The following is a 16,929-nucleotide window of genomic DNA, read 5'->3' as shown; positions in this document are numbered from 1 at the left end:
CCCAGACTTTATTCTTATCCCTGTAACTTCATCCATTGCAACTGATAAAAGGACCTATCTAAAGTCACACATGCAAAGATATCTTCTTCTGCTCAGTAACCTTGAGTGACAGCTCCCTATCCTTTATATGCTCCAGCCCAAGCTCTCTAGCCTTGCTGATTTTTAGAGGACCAAGTACAGTTTTCTAACCTGTGAAATGCTCCTTGACTTGGTCTCTGTTTAACTCTCTAATCATCTCTTGACATTTCCACTCTGGTACTACAAGCTCCCGTAATATTTGGATTCCCATGTACTTAGATTCCTTTCAATCTCTATTCCAGTTTCTCCCACTTGACCTGACTAAATTTAACCTACCCTTGAAGCTCTTATTTCTTCCAGTAGAGTGTTTTCATCTCTCTGTTCTCCCACCCTTAACACCAGACTGCTTCTCCCTCATTTCTGGTCTCATACCTCTGGCCCTTGCTTTATCATCACACCACGGTACAAGTATATTTTCTTCAGTGTTGGCAAAGTGCTCGAAGAAGAGTTTGAAACACATCTCATTCATCTTTTAATCCCCATCGCCAAGCACAATGTCACTCACTTAGTTGATGTTCACTAAATCTTGGACTGGACAAATTCATCCACCTGAATCTTGCCGTGGGTAAATTATTTGTTAACCAGGCATTCTCAGTCACACTTGTATCTCCTTTAAAGGTGAGAAAAAGAAACCCCCTGTGAAAGAAGAATTGGGAGATGAGAATGAGTGGAGAAATAAAGGAGGACCTCAGCAAAAGAAAAGGAGAGCCTTAGGTAGTCTAGGGAAACAGAAATAGCTCCAAAAATTTTATTGTCTTGGAAAATGAAAATGATTGAAGGAAAAAAGGACAGCCAAAGATCCAGGTAACTATCAAAGTATATGAGTAAAGCTCTGGCCAAAAGCTGAAGGCATCCTAGTATATGGAGCAAAGAGAATGGAGAAGACATCCTTCTAGAGAGAGTTGGAAGTGTGCAGAGGCCAAACCACGACGTCAAACATGTATGCCAATGAGTCCTCACAGAGACTATTCTTTTCTTTTGAAGACCATTCTCTACCCTTTTGAGACTTCCGCTGTCCCATACTTCTGGATAATCTACCTAAGCTCAATTTCCTTGACTCCATTCTCTCCTGTTTTTGAGTTTTCTGACTACTCTGTGGGCTTTTCCCATGACTCAATGTTAGGTCTGAGACAGCTTAATGTCAAATACACAAGGTTCACCTCTTCTAATTCTTTTTAAATTTCAACCAATGAAAGCAAAATGCTCTAACCATGGAGACTCCCATTCTAATAATACTGCACTGGATATTTAATTCTTCTTATACTCTAAAGTAGACAGTTTAACCTAGGTCCTAAGGACAGAGATGCTGAGCCAAACCCCCAGCCAGTGTACAATGGACGTTAACGTGACTGAGGAATAAATCACTGTTGTTTTGAGCCATAAGAATCTGAGATTGTTCTTTTATTATAACCTTGCCTGGGTGGCCGGGAGAGTCTTTGAGGTCACCCAGTAAGTGGGGGTGATGACACGGTTCCTTTTTACTTCTCTCTTTGCTTCTCATTCTCTCCGCCCTCAGGTCTCCCTACTTCCAACCGCAGGTAGCGCTCTTGTCTGCTAACAAGAGGTGTGGACACTGATGCCTCAGAGCTTTATTGTCTCAAGTCAGAAAATGAAATTCCTGGTGTGTCTCAATGAGAGGCAACAAGTCAGCATTCAGAAGTGTAATCTTTTGGGATGGTTCTGTTGTCTAAAACCCATTCTTATCAACCCCAGGAAACATCTGGAGGACACTGTTATGGGCCCGATCAGTTTTTGCCTCAGGAAGAGCCATAAGTTGTGATGGGTTCGGCAAGTAGTAACCATGGTTACAAATCAAAGAACAGTCTTGTTAGGTGAATGTAGCAGAGAGATTGATATTGGCGTCCTTTTCGAGGAGGAAGAACAGGATAAATCCAATTATAATGACAAGTTTTTACTTCAATAAATGTCTTGCTTTAAAAATCAATTTTTCTAGCACACACTTAAGCTGGGGCCTGGATTTTCGGAATTGTTGTAGGTGTCAAGGTGAAATCATTTCTTCAATTTCTGTAGGACATCTTTGAATGATTTTTGTCTGACTTTCTAGAGAAGTGCCTAGAGCCTGAAAGAAAGTGACACTTCCTTTCACTAGCTAATGACTGAAGCTATGTAAGTTACTATTATTAGTAATTATGGCGGTGATAGTTGTGACTGTTCTCTTCTGTAAGAATGATTATTTATCCCCTTCGACTGGGAGTATCTCTTCCCATTTAGTAGTGATAATTATGCTATACCCAGTTAAAGTGATAGAGTTTTTTGGGTGTTATATTAATTCATGCGAATTGTTCATTCATTCATTCTCTTAAATATTTTTAAGTGCCAGTCTTTGGCCAGTGTGCAGCTGGAGCTGGGAAAATACAATGAACAAGGCAGACACAGTGCACACCTTCAGGGACCTTCTGGTTAGACTTGTTTTTACCAAGGGGAGAGTGATGTTTGTGATAAGCTGGTTCTCCTGAGCAAAGTGGGAAATGCTTGTACAGAGAGTGCGTCACCTCTGAAGGGGGAATGAGAACCTAGAGACCATCTAGGAGGTGATCAGATCATGAGAGATCTGACTTGGACTAAGGAGTCCTGATTAGAGAAATCGAAGAAAGGACAGCTTAGTTGGTTCATGAGAACTGGCTTAATACAAACATGTAGAGGAAAATCGACTTTGCTGCTTTAGAGAACAGAACCAGGCCCTATGCGTGAACATTTTAGAGGAGAAGATACTGATTTGAGACTCCTGATGTTTTAGATAGGGATTTGAATGTAATTTTTATTTTCATGGTTCATGAACTTCAGTGATTTTCCAAAAGAATCAGTGACCTGATCAAGGTTGGGGTTGGTAAAGTGCATTTAGCAAGGGATGTAGTGCCATCCCTTCTGGAGGAGGATGCAGGCTTTTCCCATTTATCCAGGGGCGTTTGTTTACCCGCTTCTTAGGAGGACATGAGGGCTGCAGGGACCAACTCCCCAGTGCTAGAGAATAGTAAACAGTAAAGCAAAGGCCTCTACTTAAGCCTGCGAACAATGAGGATATGCATTATTTCTAAGAAGTTATGTCTATTTAAATGAAAGCTGGTTCTTTCTGAGCATGTGTGTGCTTTGGTTGGCACATTCTGTCTTTTGGTCCATCCACATGCTATTATTTACCTGTGAAATTGGGGTGTTGTACTACATGTAAGAATGAGCTTCATTACAATGAAATTGATTGTCTCATTAAGTGGCAAGTTACGTGTCATCAAAAGTATATATAAGAGATTGGCTCTGTCTGATGTTATAGGAGAAAAACTGCTTGGGAAAGAACTTGGTTATGATCGCTAGGTGTCCTTTGATTCTGTGATTCTGTGAGGCATATCTGTAATAACATATTCAACCTTCTAGGGTATTCACCCTATGGGGCGCTTAAACTCATCCTGCTCCAGAGGTAATGTATACTGTGAGGAAATTCTAATAGTCCTGTACTGGAGGAATTTCTGAAGCTAACGTTTTGATACTGATTCAGGTTATTATTGATATGAGCTTCTTATTCTGTTTTTTTTGTTTGTTTGTTTGTTTTTTGGTCTTTTGTCTTTTGTTTTGTTTTACCCTACTTCATCAGAAAATAGATCTGGTTCAGCAGAAAACAGATTTTCTAGGAAGTACCTTTGCCCCACTGATTTAAGCAATCTTTAAATAGCATTACTAGACTCATTCTTGGTGTCTCTGCATCTTCTGTTTTTTTTTTTGTTTGTTTGTTTTGGTTGTTTCAGGCTTCATATATTTTACCATTTGCTCTTTTTCCCACCCAATTCACCCTCCATACCACTTCAGTTCTAAACATGGAAAGGCATATATTGCCCTCAAATCAGTGATAGGTGCTAGAATGAACTAAGACCACAGTTTCTCCTCAGAAAACAGTAGAGGTTATATAAGGAACTTTCTGTCTCCACAATGTAACGCACGTAAGTAAGCTAGGTACATACTGCATAGGTTTCTCAAGTAAATAATTACTAAGGACCTCTGCGCTCAGTGAGACATCCAACACTTTTGCTAGACACTCTCTAACTTTCGTTTGCCAGAAGTCACCGCATACCCTCTGTGTGATGATAAACAGCTACATTTAGTCTTCAGTCCTCATTTCTTGATTTGGCTCCGATGATTTCAACCCCTAGTTGCAATTTCTCATTTCTCTGAGCTCATCTCCTTAGGCTGGAAAATTACAAGTGGTGGGACCCTACCATGGCAAATGTTCACAGTTTCCTGAGGATCTTGAATTCAGAGGGGATTTACATGTATGTGGTTGCAGGCCCGAGGGAAGGAGAAACAAACCAAAAAACCCAAATGCATGTTTTTTGACTCACTGGGCAGGACTCTTGCTCATGTGTTTTCTTGCTTAATCCTTTTAGCAATCGTATACAAGATTATTAATCCCTTTTATAGTCTTTTCTTACTTTAGCTTTGTCTTCTTCCCATTACACCATTTATATTATAAATAAATATATAAATTTATATATTTATATCATCTCACCTGAGAGAGGTGAGATGCAAACCACCGCCCTGTATCCACCTATCTCCCCACCAGTCAGAAAGATGATGGCCATGGCAGTGGGTGTCATGCTGGTCTGTGTCATGGAGCTGAAGACCCTGACCGTTGGGATTTCTTAGAACTCGATAGATGACTAGATGTGAGTTCGGAGTAGGATAGTATCGACACGAAACTGCAAGCATCTCAATCCAGCTTGGACTTTTCAATAAGAAGGAAATCCTGGGCCCATCTTAATTTTGATCAGGATTCCCCAGAGGAACTCTAGGATCACTTCAGGCCTCAAAACTATTACACCACTTCGAACCTAGACGTCACTTTGGCTCATTTGTATAATAAACCTCTCCAAGAGGGAGAACATGAGAGTCTGAGCAAGTGCACACCAGGAAAGGTGCTGCACCCCACCTTTGCACCTCTCCCTCAGACTTAGGGTGCTTACATGTGGAGAGTTTTCAGGGCTACTTGGGGCATCCAGGCATTCTGGGCCCAAAGGTGTGTCCTTCTTTCCTGGAGGCTGCCCTCTGAGTTGTGGGTGACCTGTGATCATGGATTACCCAATGTCTACTGACTAATTGGATGTGCGTCAGCAAGCCCATGAAGAATTACTGCATGAGGAAGCCAATTTAAATGGCTTTTTTCCAGGTCACATTTTGTGAGCCATAAATCAAGAGCAGTGAGGAGGGGCCACATTTGTAACTGGAGACACCGAGAATGTGTCTATCACTCCTTCAAAGTGTTATATCTATGTCTCTATATTTATTTGGCTGCAGATGTAGGACTATGTCAAATGGCTTGCTTTTCTGCACGTGCTTTTTTCCTTTTTTTTTTTTTTTTGCATATACTTTTAGGTTTTTTAGGTATAGGGTTTTTGTTGACAAAAGCTATATACGTGAATCTTTGATAATTCAGACAGAGCCTTCAGGAAAAATTTCCTTTGCTATAATTTAAAATACAATGTAAGTATTATTTCATGGAGCATGTAAAACTACTTACAAATTGATTTTACACTCTTTTAAATTTTGACCTCAATGTTTATATTAAAATTTGATTTAATTAAATCTCCCAAGGTTGTCTGCTAGTCAGTAATATTTTAATTTAATCTCAGGTACTTAGAAATAATAAAAGAAGACTTAACTAACATTTATCATATGACAAATATACATATGTAATGTATTTTTATTAAAGTATTATGTATAAATGTTATGAAATTGAAAAGCACAGAAGGATTTCTAATGAAAAACAAACTCCTTTCCTTTATCATCCCTGCTCCCAGGTCTGCCCTTGTTACTTTTGACTCTTTAAATTGTTTCCAATTTTTTTCTTTTAGTTTTATCATGAATATCTTTATAACTCTATATAATAAGCTTATCTTGCTAGTTTTGGCAGGATCTTTTGACTTTTTACCTTGAAGGAAAGGGTATTAGCTTCCCTACCCTTTCTTGCCCCTCTCTTTGCTACTTTCACTCCCTGGCTTCTGTCATTGGTACTTGCATTTATTGTCAATGCTGGTTAGATTTACATTCTCGTCTCCATATATAAATGCAATCTGTTCTTTTTCTTATCAGTTGTTTCTGAAGTCGAAATCTATAAAGAACATTTATATTATTATGACGGTATGAATTTAGTTTACTCTAAGGCTATATAATGGGTTATAATTCCATTTTCTCTGTTATACGTTTTTTTTTAACCTGGAGTTTTAAATTGCATGTTTTAGAATTGCGTTTTGTTACTGTATTCCCAAGCTCTTTCCTAAAGATGTGAGTAAAACGGTATAGATACCTCCATCTTTCAGATCCATCCTTTCTTGTCGTCTTCCCTCTCCCCTACACCATCATCCTTGCTCCATAAGTCACCGTTGCTCTGAGTTAGCACAATCTAGACCTGCTGCTGTTCTGGCATTTCCTTTCATTGCTCTCCTGAGTTGGAGACCATATCTCTCTTTTTCTTGTGTGTAGTTTATTACTTCATTTTGCTAAATCACATTTCAAGTAACTTTTAATGGAAGGACAGATAGAGATTGACAATTATTAGGTTTTTTGGTTTTTAATGCCCTAAAAGTTTTTTTTATTTATTTTTTTCACACTTGATCGATTGCTTGGATGAGTATATGATTCTAGGTTGAAAATAATTTTTCCCCCAAAACTTTGAAAGCATAGTTCCATTCTCTACTACCATTCTGTGTTGCGTAAGAGAATTGCAAAATCTAATTCTTATTTCTTTTCCTCTCTAAATAGAAAATCTTAGGATGTTCTCTTCATTCTTGGTATTGTGAAGTTTCACAATGATTCATCTACGTACAGGGTTGGATTTTTCTGTGTGTATGTGTGGTTTGTTTCTTTGTTTATTGTTCCCTAGGGACCCTTAGTGATTTGAAGAAACATGTCCTTTAGCTCTAGTATATTCTCTTTAATAATGTTCTCTTCCCCAATTACGTGTTCTGACTTAGTAAGACTCCTAATAGTCAGATATTGGCCTTCCTGGATTGAGCCTTTGTTCTCCTCGTCTTTTCTTTCATACTTTCTGGCTCTTTGTCTCCCTCTACCCTACTTTTTTTGGAATGTTTTTTTAATTTTATTTTCTAACCCTTATATTGTTTTATTTTATTAATTTTGATTTACAATCATGTAGTCTTTAAGTGTAATTGTAACTCTAAAACATTTTCCTCGTTCTGTTTTTCATAACATCCTGTCCCTGTTTTATGGATGCAATATCTTCTTAAATCTCTCTGCAAACTAGTAAGAGTCTTATTTAAATTTTCTAAATAATACTTATTTATTGCAATTGTTTATTTTTTGTTGTTTTGGTGTATGTTTTAGTCTTTGGCTTTCTCTCTTATATATCTGATGATTCTCAATTGTCCATTTATATATAAGAAAGATTATTTATTTTTGGGTGAGTAGGAAATGTTATCTTGAGGTGTCCCCTAAATTCTAGAATTCAGAACATTTTGTTCAGAGGTACGAACACCTGCACAAATTATCCTGGTCTTTTCTGAACACCTCTTTAGTGAAGAGCCCTGCTGTGTAAATGCATTGGCTGCTGAACATTCTGCCCATTGGGGTGGTATTAAACTTGATGTGCATAGACTTTGCATAAACATCTCTTTCAGCCTCCATTATAGTTGGCCTCTTCCAGTGTGGAGCTTCTTTAAGTTTTGCAGGGAAGATCTATTCGTATTTGACTGTATGCCGCTGCACTATTATCAGTTATTTTAATTGATTCAGTTATTTTAATTGATGTGGATATATATATATATATATATATATATATATATGTATGTATTGAGAATATATATATATATATATGCACACATACACATGTATATATATACACGTATGTATATATACATACACACATACACACATATATACATATATACACATATATACATATACATAATTTTTTTAAAGTTTTTTTTGCTCTGTCATTTTAAATGTTTATAGGAAGGGACAGGGATAAACTCATTTGCTTAGTCATATGCTAAGTTGAATTGGTAGCCTTTGTGAATTATTTTAAATGTAGACACTTTGTCAATTCAGAAAATTTCTCCATTAATATGAATTAGCACAATTTTACTATACCTTGGAGCTGATATCTACATATAGATACAAGAGAGTAGGCCCAACTAATAAAATCAGACACTGCTACATGTACTTGGAGTGATTAACTTGGCTTAGGGGCATTTAGTAAAATCACTTTGGGTCAATGCCTATTTGCAGAGAAGGCAGTGAGATGTTTATTTGCTGCTGTCATAAGCTGCCATTGGTCTTTCCCAAATATCCTTTCATTAGATAGCATAGGCTTGTAGATGGTATGTTCTTTTTCTATTTTTGTGAGATAAGGTCACAAATTATTTTATATACTTCCACCGATATTCTTGGACAGAATAAAATCTTGTGCGTGTGTGTGTGTGTGTGTGTGTGTGTGTGTGTGTGAGACAGAGAAAGAACTATTATAGGATCACAAATTCTATATGTAATCACAAGGACCATAGATGTGTTGAAGTACTTTATGGGACTTTCCTATTTAGTAAGTTTTCCAGTCCTTGTTTGTTTCTGAATGTTTTCTCAGCTGAGTAGAGATTTTTTCAATGTCTTTTTTATGTGTCTCTGTGCAGAAAAAGAATGAAATGATGCTTTAAAAAAAAAAAAAAAATTGAACTGTCTACTTTAGAGTATAATAAGAAGTATCCAATGCAATGTTATTAGAATGGGAGTCTCCATGGTTAGAACATTTTGCTTTTGCTGGTTGAAATTTAAAAAGAATTAAAAGAGACGAATCTTGTGTATTTGACATTCAGATGTCTAAGACCTAACATGGGAAAAGCCCAGATTATCCAGAGGCATGGGACAGCAGAAGTCTCAAAAAGGGTAGAGAATGGTCTTCAAAAGAACAGAATAGTCTCTGTGAGGACTCATTGGCATACATGTTTGACGTCGTGGTTTGGCCTCTGCACACTTCCAGCTCTCTCTAGAAGGATGTCTTCTCCATTCTCTTTGCTCCATATACTAGGATGCCTTCAGCTTTTGGCCAGAGCTTTGCTCACATACTTTGATAGTTACCTGGATCTTTGGCTGTCCGTTTTTCCTCAGATCATTTTCATAGCCCAAGCCAATCAACTTCTTGGAGCTATTTCTGTTTCCCTAGACTACCTAAGGCTCTCCTTTTCTTTTGCTGAGGTTTTTTGTTTTGTTTTTGTTTTTGGGTTTTTTTTCCACTTCTCTCATTCTCACCTCCCAATTCTTCTTTCACAGGGGGTTTCTTTTTCTCACCTCTATTGCCTCTTACTTCTGTTCCACTACTGACTGACAGGCTTTTAGCCAATTTGGCAGAGTCTTTCCATTCTGTTAGTTCTGGGCCAGCTACAAACTTCCTTATTTACTCTAAGGCTTTCCAAGTTTGAAGGCTCCTGGAGTGTGCACACAACATCTCCCTCCATAGGAAATGGACTTTGAACAGTAGTGTTTGTAGTAGTAACTGGAAATGGAGGTAAAATGATACCCACTTGCTATTATTAATTCATTCACAAATATTTATTAAGTGCCATTAGTGCCAAGCTCAGAGTCTATAACTGTGAACAAGACAAACCAAGATCCTTGGAGTTGACATTATGTCATAAACAAATAAACAACAAAAATTCTCAAAATGAAACAAAACAATTACAATTGAAATGAGTAAAAATATTCAAACTGAATTTGTCTTAGTTACAAAATTACTTCAAAGGGCTACTTCTGATATTTTTAACTTTCCTTAGTCTAATATTTACCTTTTAAATATTTCTGTATTTTATTTGGAGATGGGGAATAAGAGTGGGTTGGAATTTTTAATGTCATGCTTATTTTATTATTAGTTTTGGTGAGGACAGCTGGATATTCTGTTGCCATGGAAGACTAGGAAACTGCTCTGACAAAATCCAAGCTTATCTTTTAGCTATTCCCTCTAGACTTTCTCAGTCAAACTTACTGTGAGTATCCCGAATGAGTTCCTCGCCTTGTCTCGTTATTTTCCTGCTTTAGTGGTTGAAATGAAAAGAAGCTGCAGTTGGAGTAACCTGAAATGTGGAAAACCAGTATGGAAATAATGAAAACTTGGCTGTATGATCATTGTGGAATTTTACAAACACTTGGCTGTAACTATGAACTAGGACGTTCAGAAGCATGTGGTGTTATTGCTTTTATAATTACATTGCTGTTGCTTGTAGCATCTTTTCTTCTTTGACACAAAGCTGTGGTTTGGGGTTGCTGTTTAATCTCAGTGGCAAACAGAGTAGCTGAGTTCAATGTTTCCATCCCTATTTTTTCTTTATGAAAATGAAAAAAAAATCAAAGATATGTAAATTCTATTTTTGGAATTTACAAAATTGGAATGGTCTTTAAAAGAAAAGAATTGTCTCTATGATGGCACAGCTAAAATTGGAAGCCAAGAACATTTCTACCTTAAACATTTTTAGTAATATTATATTTCACATAATTGCCATGGAAATATAATATATTCATTGTAGTTATACATTAAAGTTTCTCTTCATTAGAAATGATGAAGTTTATGTGTTTATTTATGTAAATAACATAGAGACCAGTTTTTGTTTCAGGCTGTAGGATTGGTATTAAGAGATCCAGATTTAAATTGTGTTTTTACCACTTGCTGTGTGACCATGAACTTAACCTCTTTGAGGTTACCTCTTTACACATACCACTTTATGTGTAAAGTGGTAATAATAATACTAACCTCAAAATGTGTATATGAGATGTAAGATAATGTAAGTTAAATACATAGTACTCAAAGAGGTTTGTTGGCCCTTAATCTTAGATATAGACATTTTCCAGTAGATGTGTTATGTCAACAAAGAAGGGGAAAAGAATATCAGTGAGTCAGTCGGGGATAGAACACATTAGCATGAATTACTCTGAAACTATATTTATTAATAGTTTTGTGGTCCTAAGCAGTTCAAATCATACCCATGGCTCTGAATTTTCTGACCTTAAGGTACAGATTCATTTAAATGTCCATTATATGTAAGTTACTGTAGTTATTTTTATGTTAAAATATTATTTAATTATTATTAAGAATAAAAAACCTGGTTTATTTCATAGCCCATGTGATCTTTGTTTCAGCTTGTTCCTAGATTCTCTATTAGCTTGTTATAAAGGTATGAGATGTGTGTGTGTGGGTCAGTTTGTGTCATTACATTACATACATAGTTACGTTTTTATCTGATATGTACACATTTAAATATTCTCTTCCTATCCTGTATGTTCCCCTTACCCCTTTTTAATTGTTTCTAACAGATACAGTTACAAAGGACTTTATGAATTGCTACATGTGTGCTAAAGAATAGCAGTGATTTTCAAACTTAGTACAGAATTCAATTAATTTTTATAGAAGACAGTATGTACCTGCCAAGTGGGTACTTTGAAAATGAAATTGTTTTTGATTGTGTGAAACTGCTTGAAAATGTGATTCTCCAAAGCGCTCTTTTTCTTATGGCAAGAAAACAGTGATATGGAAATTAATTATAATTATGCACTCGAGGCTGGTTCTTCTTTTTCTTCTTTTTTAAAAATCGAAGCTTAAAAAAACTAAGGTTTCTCTGCACCGAGAGCAATTATAAGACATTTGTATGCCTTGGATTTTAGATGGAAAGGGTTTACTGGTGGCGGCTTTGAGTAAAGGAATCGCCACTTGCACGAGAAGTAGCATACGTTAGGGTATCCTTGTAACACACCTTTTCGGTATAAGGTGACATTTTCCTCTACTACCCCCACTCACTCAGGATTGCAGTATAATGAGTTTGTATTATAGACCAAAACTCTAAACAGAAAGCACCTATTTATTCTGACAATGTGTCTTATTGAATGTCAGGAGCAAAATATCCACAACAGAATGTTGTTAGGAACCTGTTGTGTAACAGCTTCCTGGGTTCGCTAAAATGCCACATGCACATTTCTGATTCCCAGGTATAATCTGGTTTGTAATCTCTTTTGGCTCTTGTGTTTGTCTTTTTGAATTGGGTGATATGTTTCTCGAAAAGCCTGATTAAACAATGAGTTTCCAAAACAAAGTTATTTATTTGTATGATACTATAGGTGAAGATTTAGAAGAAAAGCAAAGTATGGTCATTTTTGTGTACTTATGTGGCTAATTTAACGATTTGCTTGCAATACGACAGTTTGGAGCAGTGGCTTAGAGGAGAGCAAGGTTATCAGAACTACTCCTCTGGCCACTTAAGCTTGTATATATACCTTTCAACTCAGATTTTGACCGGGACACCCTCCGGTTAAGGTAACTGGTTTATTTCTAGCAGTGGTTCTTAAACTTCAGCATGCTTAAGAATCACTTAGAAGGTTTGTTAATTCCCACATTGCTGGGCCCCGTACCCAGAGTTTTGATATAGTTATTATGGGCTGAGTTCCAGGAGTTTGCATTTCTAACAAATGCTCATGTGATGCTGATGGTCAGAGCACCACACCATACTTTGGGAACCATCGCATTGGGAAGGAAGCGTCTGTCCCTGGTTCAGTGTGTTAGGGTGCAGGGGTGGGGAGTCTGCTGGGGAGGACGGTGGGAAAAGATTGAAGAATGCTGATCATCTTGCCTATGGTTCACCCGGAAGTGTTGATTTCAGAATTCTTCCAGTGTATTACAAACTTACACATTGGTGACTAGTACTGATACTACTCTTTAATACTACATTTATTAATATTACTTCCATTAATGAGAATTAAATAATGTTAGCAGCGACAATAGATCGGATTATTTCTTAGCATTAGCCTCCTCTTCCCCTTCTGGTTCCTGCCTGTTGGACCTGAGCCTCTGCTGCCCCCCGTATCATACGCATGTAGACAGCTTTACTCGGTCGTTTAGAACTGAGAGAAATGATGAGACAGTATATGCGGTTTCTTGGAAAAGTTGTGCTCTCGGTCAAGATTACCATAATAATAAGAGCCTTATTTATTTGGCTTCTACCTATTCAGATTTTGCAGCAGTTAGGACAGTGCTTGGTTTGAAATGTACCAAAGCAAATCAGTGAGTTTAGGATATTGCCCAGGAAATTTAAATTATTTAACAAGAAACCTCTTCCAATTTATTTCAGAACTTCCACTTACATGCAATTGTTTTATAATTAGAAATCAGTCTTATCTAATCATTTGCATAAACTGCTTTTAATTCATGATTAGGATTGCTAAGGCTTCATTGCCTTGGGAACACATAGTTCAGGTAGAAATTTTACCCGTTTAGTTTAAATAACTAGTTTTGTTTTTAATGTAAAGTGCAAAATTATATCTACTTATCATTTCCTGTTAGTTTTAAGCCCCACGTTATTTTGGAGCATTCATGTTTGTACCTGGTGTCTTTCGTATGGAGTGGACACTAGAAACTTGGTATGCAGTTCAAAGAAAAAAATGTGACCTCAGAGAGGTTCTTTTAATTTTGTTCATAAAGCATTTTTTTCAGATGTTACTTTCCTTTGAAAAATGCTCTGTGCTCAGATTTTCCTGGGATAAAACATCCAACCAGGTAAAGGATTTAAGAGAATTAGGCCACGCTTACTCAATGAAATGTGCTGGAGTGGAAAATATCCTGCCTTGCCAGCCCAAGAAAATTATGATTTTTCTGATCTAGTAAAGAAAATTACATTATTTAAAGAGCTGATGTTATATCAACATTAAATTATTAGGAGTAGTTTTTAGTCTTTTATAAAATTATGTGTCGACTTTTTGATCTAAAGGAATTAAAGTCTGTAATCTAAAGAATTATTTGGAAGCAAAGCTGTGTTCGAGCTTCTGTGCTTTTTTTCAACCCTTGTCCTCTTGGAGTGAAGACCAGCCTGAGTCAGATCACTGAGGATTAAATGATGAATGCATTACTCAGCACCCTGCAGGGGTTAGGTCAAGCGCCCTGGCTTTGAAAAGTTACTATTTTGCTTAGTAAGCCTAGAAATTTCAGGTCCAACCACAGAAGGAAAGTTCACAGTATCCTGCTGATTAACACAGTCCACTTGAAAATGATCTTTCACTCCTCTAGCTGTCCCCCCTCTCTCTTCTGTGTCACTGTGTCTGAAGTCACTGACTAGGTTGCCAGTGGATTTTACCTACTGCAGCTATATTGCCACACAACTTGGTTCCCGTGAAGTATTCCTGGTGAAACCATCCCTTGACTTGAATAAGAAGTTGGCATGCTAAGGGCAAAGCACGGATACACTTACTTTAGTCTGGCAGAGAGGGGGAGCCTGTGATAATACTATTTTGAAGCAAAGAACAGGGACTCTGGATCAGGTGCCCACTAAGAATAAATATTCTTAATTAAAGTGTTAGCTAGAGAAGGGAACACAGATGGCTTTTTGGGTTGATTAGAGCAAGTGCTGTCCTAGGAAGAATTGCAGCGGCCTGGGGGAGAGGAGTGCTGGGCCTGTGTCCTGGGGCCAGCTCTACTCACCGGAGGAAACAGCCTGTCTCTGCAGGGGATGGGAAAAGGACAGGATACCAGGTAGATGGATGTGGGTAAAAGAGCTGTGACAAAAAGTAAATCAAACCAGGAGTACATTTATTTTCATGCTTACTGTTTTTGACTTTTCTCTCAAAGTTTAACTTACCTTGAAAGAGAGCCAGGCAGTAAGATTTAAACAAGTTATTTGGGATTTTTTCATACTTTCCATTTTACCATGTTTGTGCTCTAACCTGGACGTCGCTGAAGCCTCATCACCATGTCCATCATCATTTACTAGTGTTCGTAAAGTATACAACCAAAGCCTTTGGGTTTTTGAAAAGAAGTCTTTAATTAGGATTTCATTTTGTTTTTCCAGGTAGCCCAGCCATGACCCATAGGAATCTGACTTCTGCCAGTCTGAATGACATTTCTGATAAACCAGAGAAGGACCAGGTAAGCAAAGAATTCTTGCTTCTTTGAAATGTAAGACTAAGTGTATATCTAGGAGATGCTGGGAAAAGATTAGAAATATAGTTCCCTAGCTTCAAATGAAGGAATAAGTGTAGATGGGGTTTTGCAGTTTCTCTGAGGACAGAGGAAGCAGTATGTGAAGGGATTTGAAGTTCAGAAGGTAAGAATTAGAGTCTTGACTCCAGCCGTTACAGATGTATCCTCTTGGGCAGTTTAAATCTTGGAGCTATGGTTGTCCCAGTTTTAAAATAGTAAAAATAATTCCTACCTCAGGCTTATTGAGGATTAAATGAGATACTTCATGAAAAAGCGCACTGATAAACTATAAAAGGCTAAGAAATGCTGGCAATTGTTAACTTTTGTGGGATACTTTAGGCAAAGGTAAATACAGTGTTTGTTAGCTGTTTGTCTATTAAAACACATAGTAAGTAGCCTATTTGAAATGAAGAGCAATTAGGTTTTGAATCTCAAATTTCCTTCTTTAAAAAGAATATTGTAGAAACTGGGCCATTTTCCCAGTTGGGTGAATATCTGCGTGGATAATAGAAAATGGTGAGTAGACATAATTTTTCATTTTACTTAAAAAACCCAAACCAGTTATTTGTACTAATGGATGAAAACTCCACCTGAATAAATAGATCTAAATTATGTATTCCTAAGGCAATGAAGCCTTCTCTGTGACGATGTTCCTCTTTAACTGGCAACACTTGTAATAGTGATAAGGTGTATAGGTCTTGGTAAATTGTAAAAAGAACAGGAAAGGTGAAATTTATTTTTTCTTGTGAAGCAGCTTTTGGATTCTTCCTTCTTCTCACCAGCTCAACCCTAAAATGATAAAGCTCAACCTTTATCATCTATCTCAGAATGGATTGCTAGAAAAACCTTTGGAACTAATCCCATGCCTCTGTTTTCTCAATTTAACATACTTTTCATATTATTGCCCTCATATTTCTCCCCTGGATCAAAAGCTTATAATGATTTTCTGTCAAGGTAAGTTCAGAATTCCCTATATGACTTCTAGGATTCTCTGAAATCTGGTGTTATCCTCATCTTATTTATGTTTCCTAGAAGAGGGTCTCTGCTTTGGTCAGGCCTAATTCTTACTCCCTTTTTATACTGAGATTAATTCTTGGTTCCTAGAGCTGCTCCCCTTTCAAATGCTAATATGGATGGATAGCTCTCCTCCCCTCCATTTACCTACCTCTTGAAACATCAGGGTGAAGATGATGTAAATATGGGATACACTGGCAGGTACATACCAGTAGCAGAAAAAGGACAACTCTTGTTAATTAGGTCTTGTTGAGAATTTCCGCCAAAACAATTTTGCACAGTCTCGGTTCCATTCAACATTTATCAAGCAATATTCTAATAATGAAGTTTGCCAGGGGTCTTGATTCTGGATAAGGCAAGAGTTTTTAGGAAAGGCTTCTTTTATTAGGCACAGTTCTTCTCTTGGCAGGAATTCATATCAGGGCATATGCAGAAGAAATCTGATGGCATAAGATGTGTATTACATAAGATTTTGATTCAGATATTAGAAGCAATAGGCTGGAGCATTATGATTTGGGGGTGTTGATTTAAGGTGCTGTAAAACCTGTGTGATGGCAGTTCTTGGAACCAGACTCTTTGATGCCTATCACTAACATTTAATACTCATTAAGGTTCATGTTAAAGTGAAACCAGGAAGATTTAATTCAGGAGTTTTGTTCTCGTTGTTTTTAAAGCCAGAACATGAGATTGACCTGTGTATTATTATAAGAGCAACCATCCATCTTTGGGTACCTAATATAATAGCCATCGTTAATCCAACGCGCTCTTCATGCCCCAGCAAAAGAACTAGCTACGTTCTTTGCTTCCCACCAAGAGTTTGAAAAGAAGCTTTGTAACCGACCCATGATCTCTTCTGCAACCAATGATAGAGTAGGAAT

At 37.2% G+C, this 16,929-nt stretch overlaps 1 protein-coding gene across 6 annotated transcripts in view; it reads left to right on the top strand.

Moving 5' to 3' along the window:
- Positions 1-16,929, top strand: part of SLC4A4 (solute carrier family 4 member 4) — a 343,152-nt gene that overhangs the window by 185,462 nt on the left and 140,761 nt on the right. For all 6 annotated transcript variants that reach the window (XM_019757100.2, XM_074324475.1, XM_019757101.2 and 3 more), the window contains one exon: positions 14,907-14,983. In XM_019757100.2, coding sequence (XP_019612659.2) covers positions 14,907-14,983 — 77 coding nt within the window. The remainder of the gene's footprint in view (positions 1-14,906; positions 14,984-16,929) is intronic.

This window comes from Rhinolophus sinicus, linkage group LG02, assembly GCF_036562045.2.
Source record: "Rhinolophus sinicus isolate RSC01 linkage group LG02, ASM3656204v1, whole genome shotgun sequence".
NCBI lineage: Eukaryota > Metazoa > Chordata > Mammalia > Chiroptera > Rhinolophidae > Rhinolophus > Rhinolophus sinicus.
Note: the sequence above shows the minus strand (reverse complement) of the source record. Positions and strands in the feature narration are given on the sequence as shown.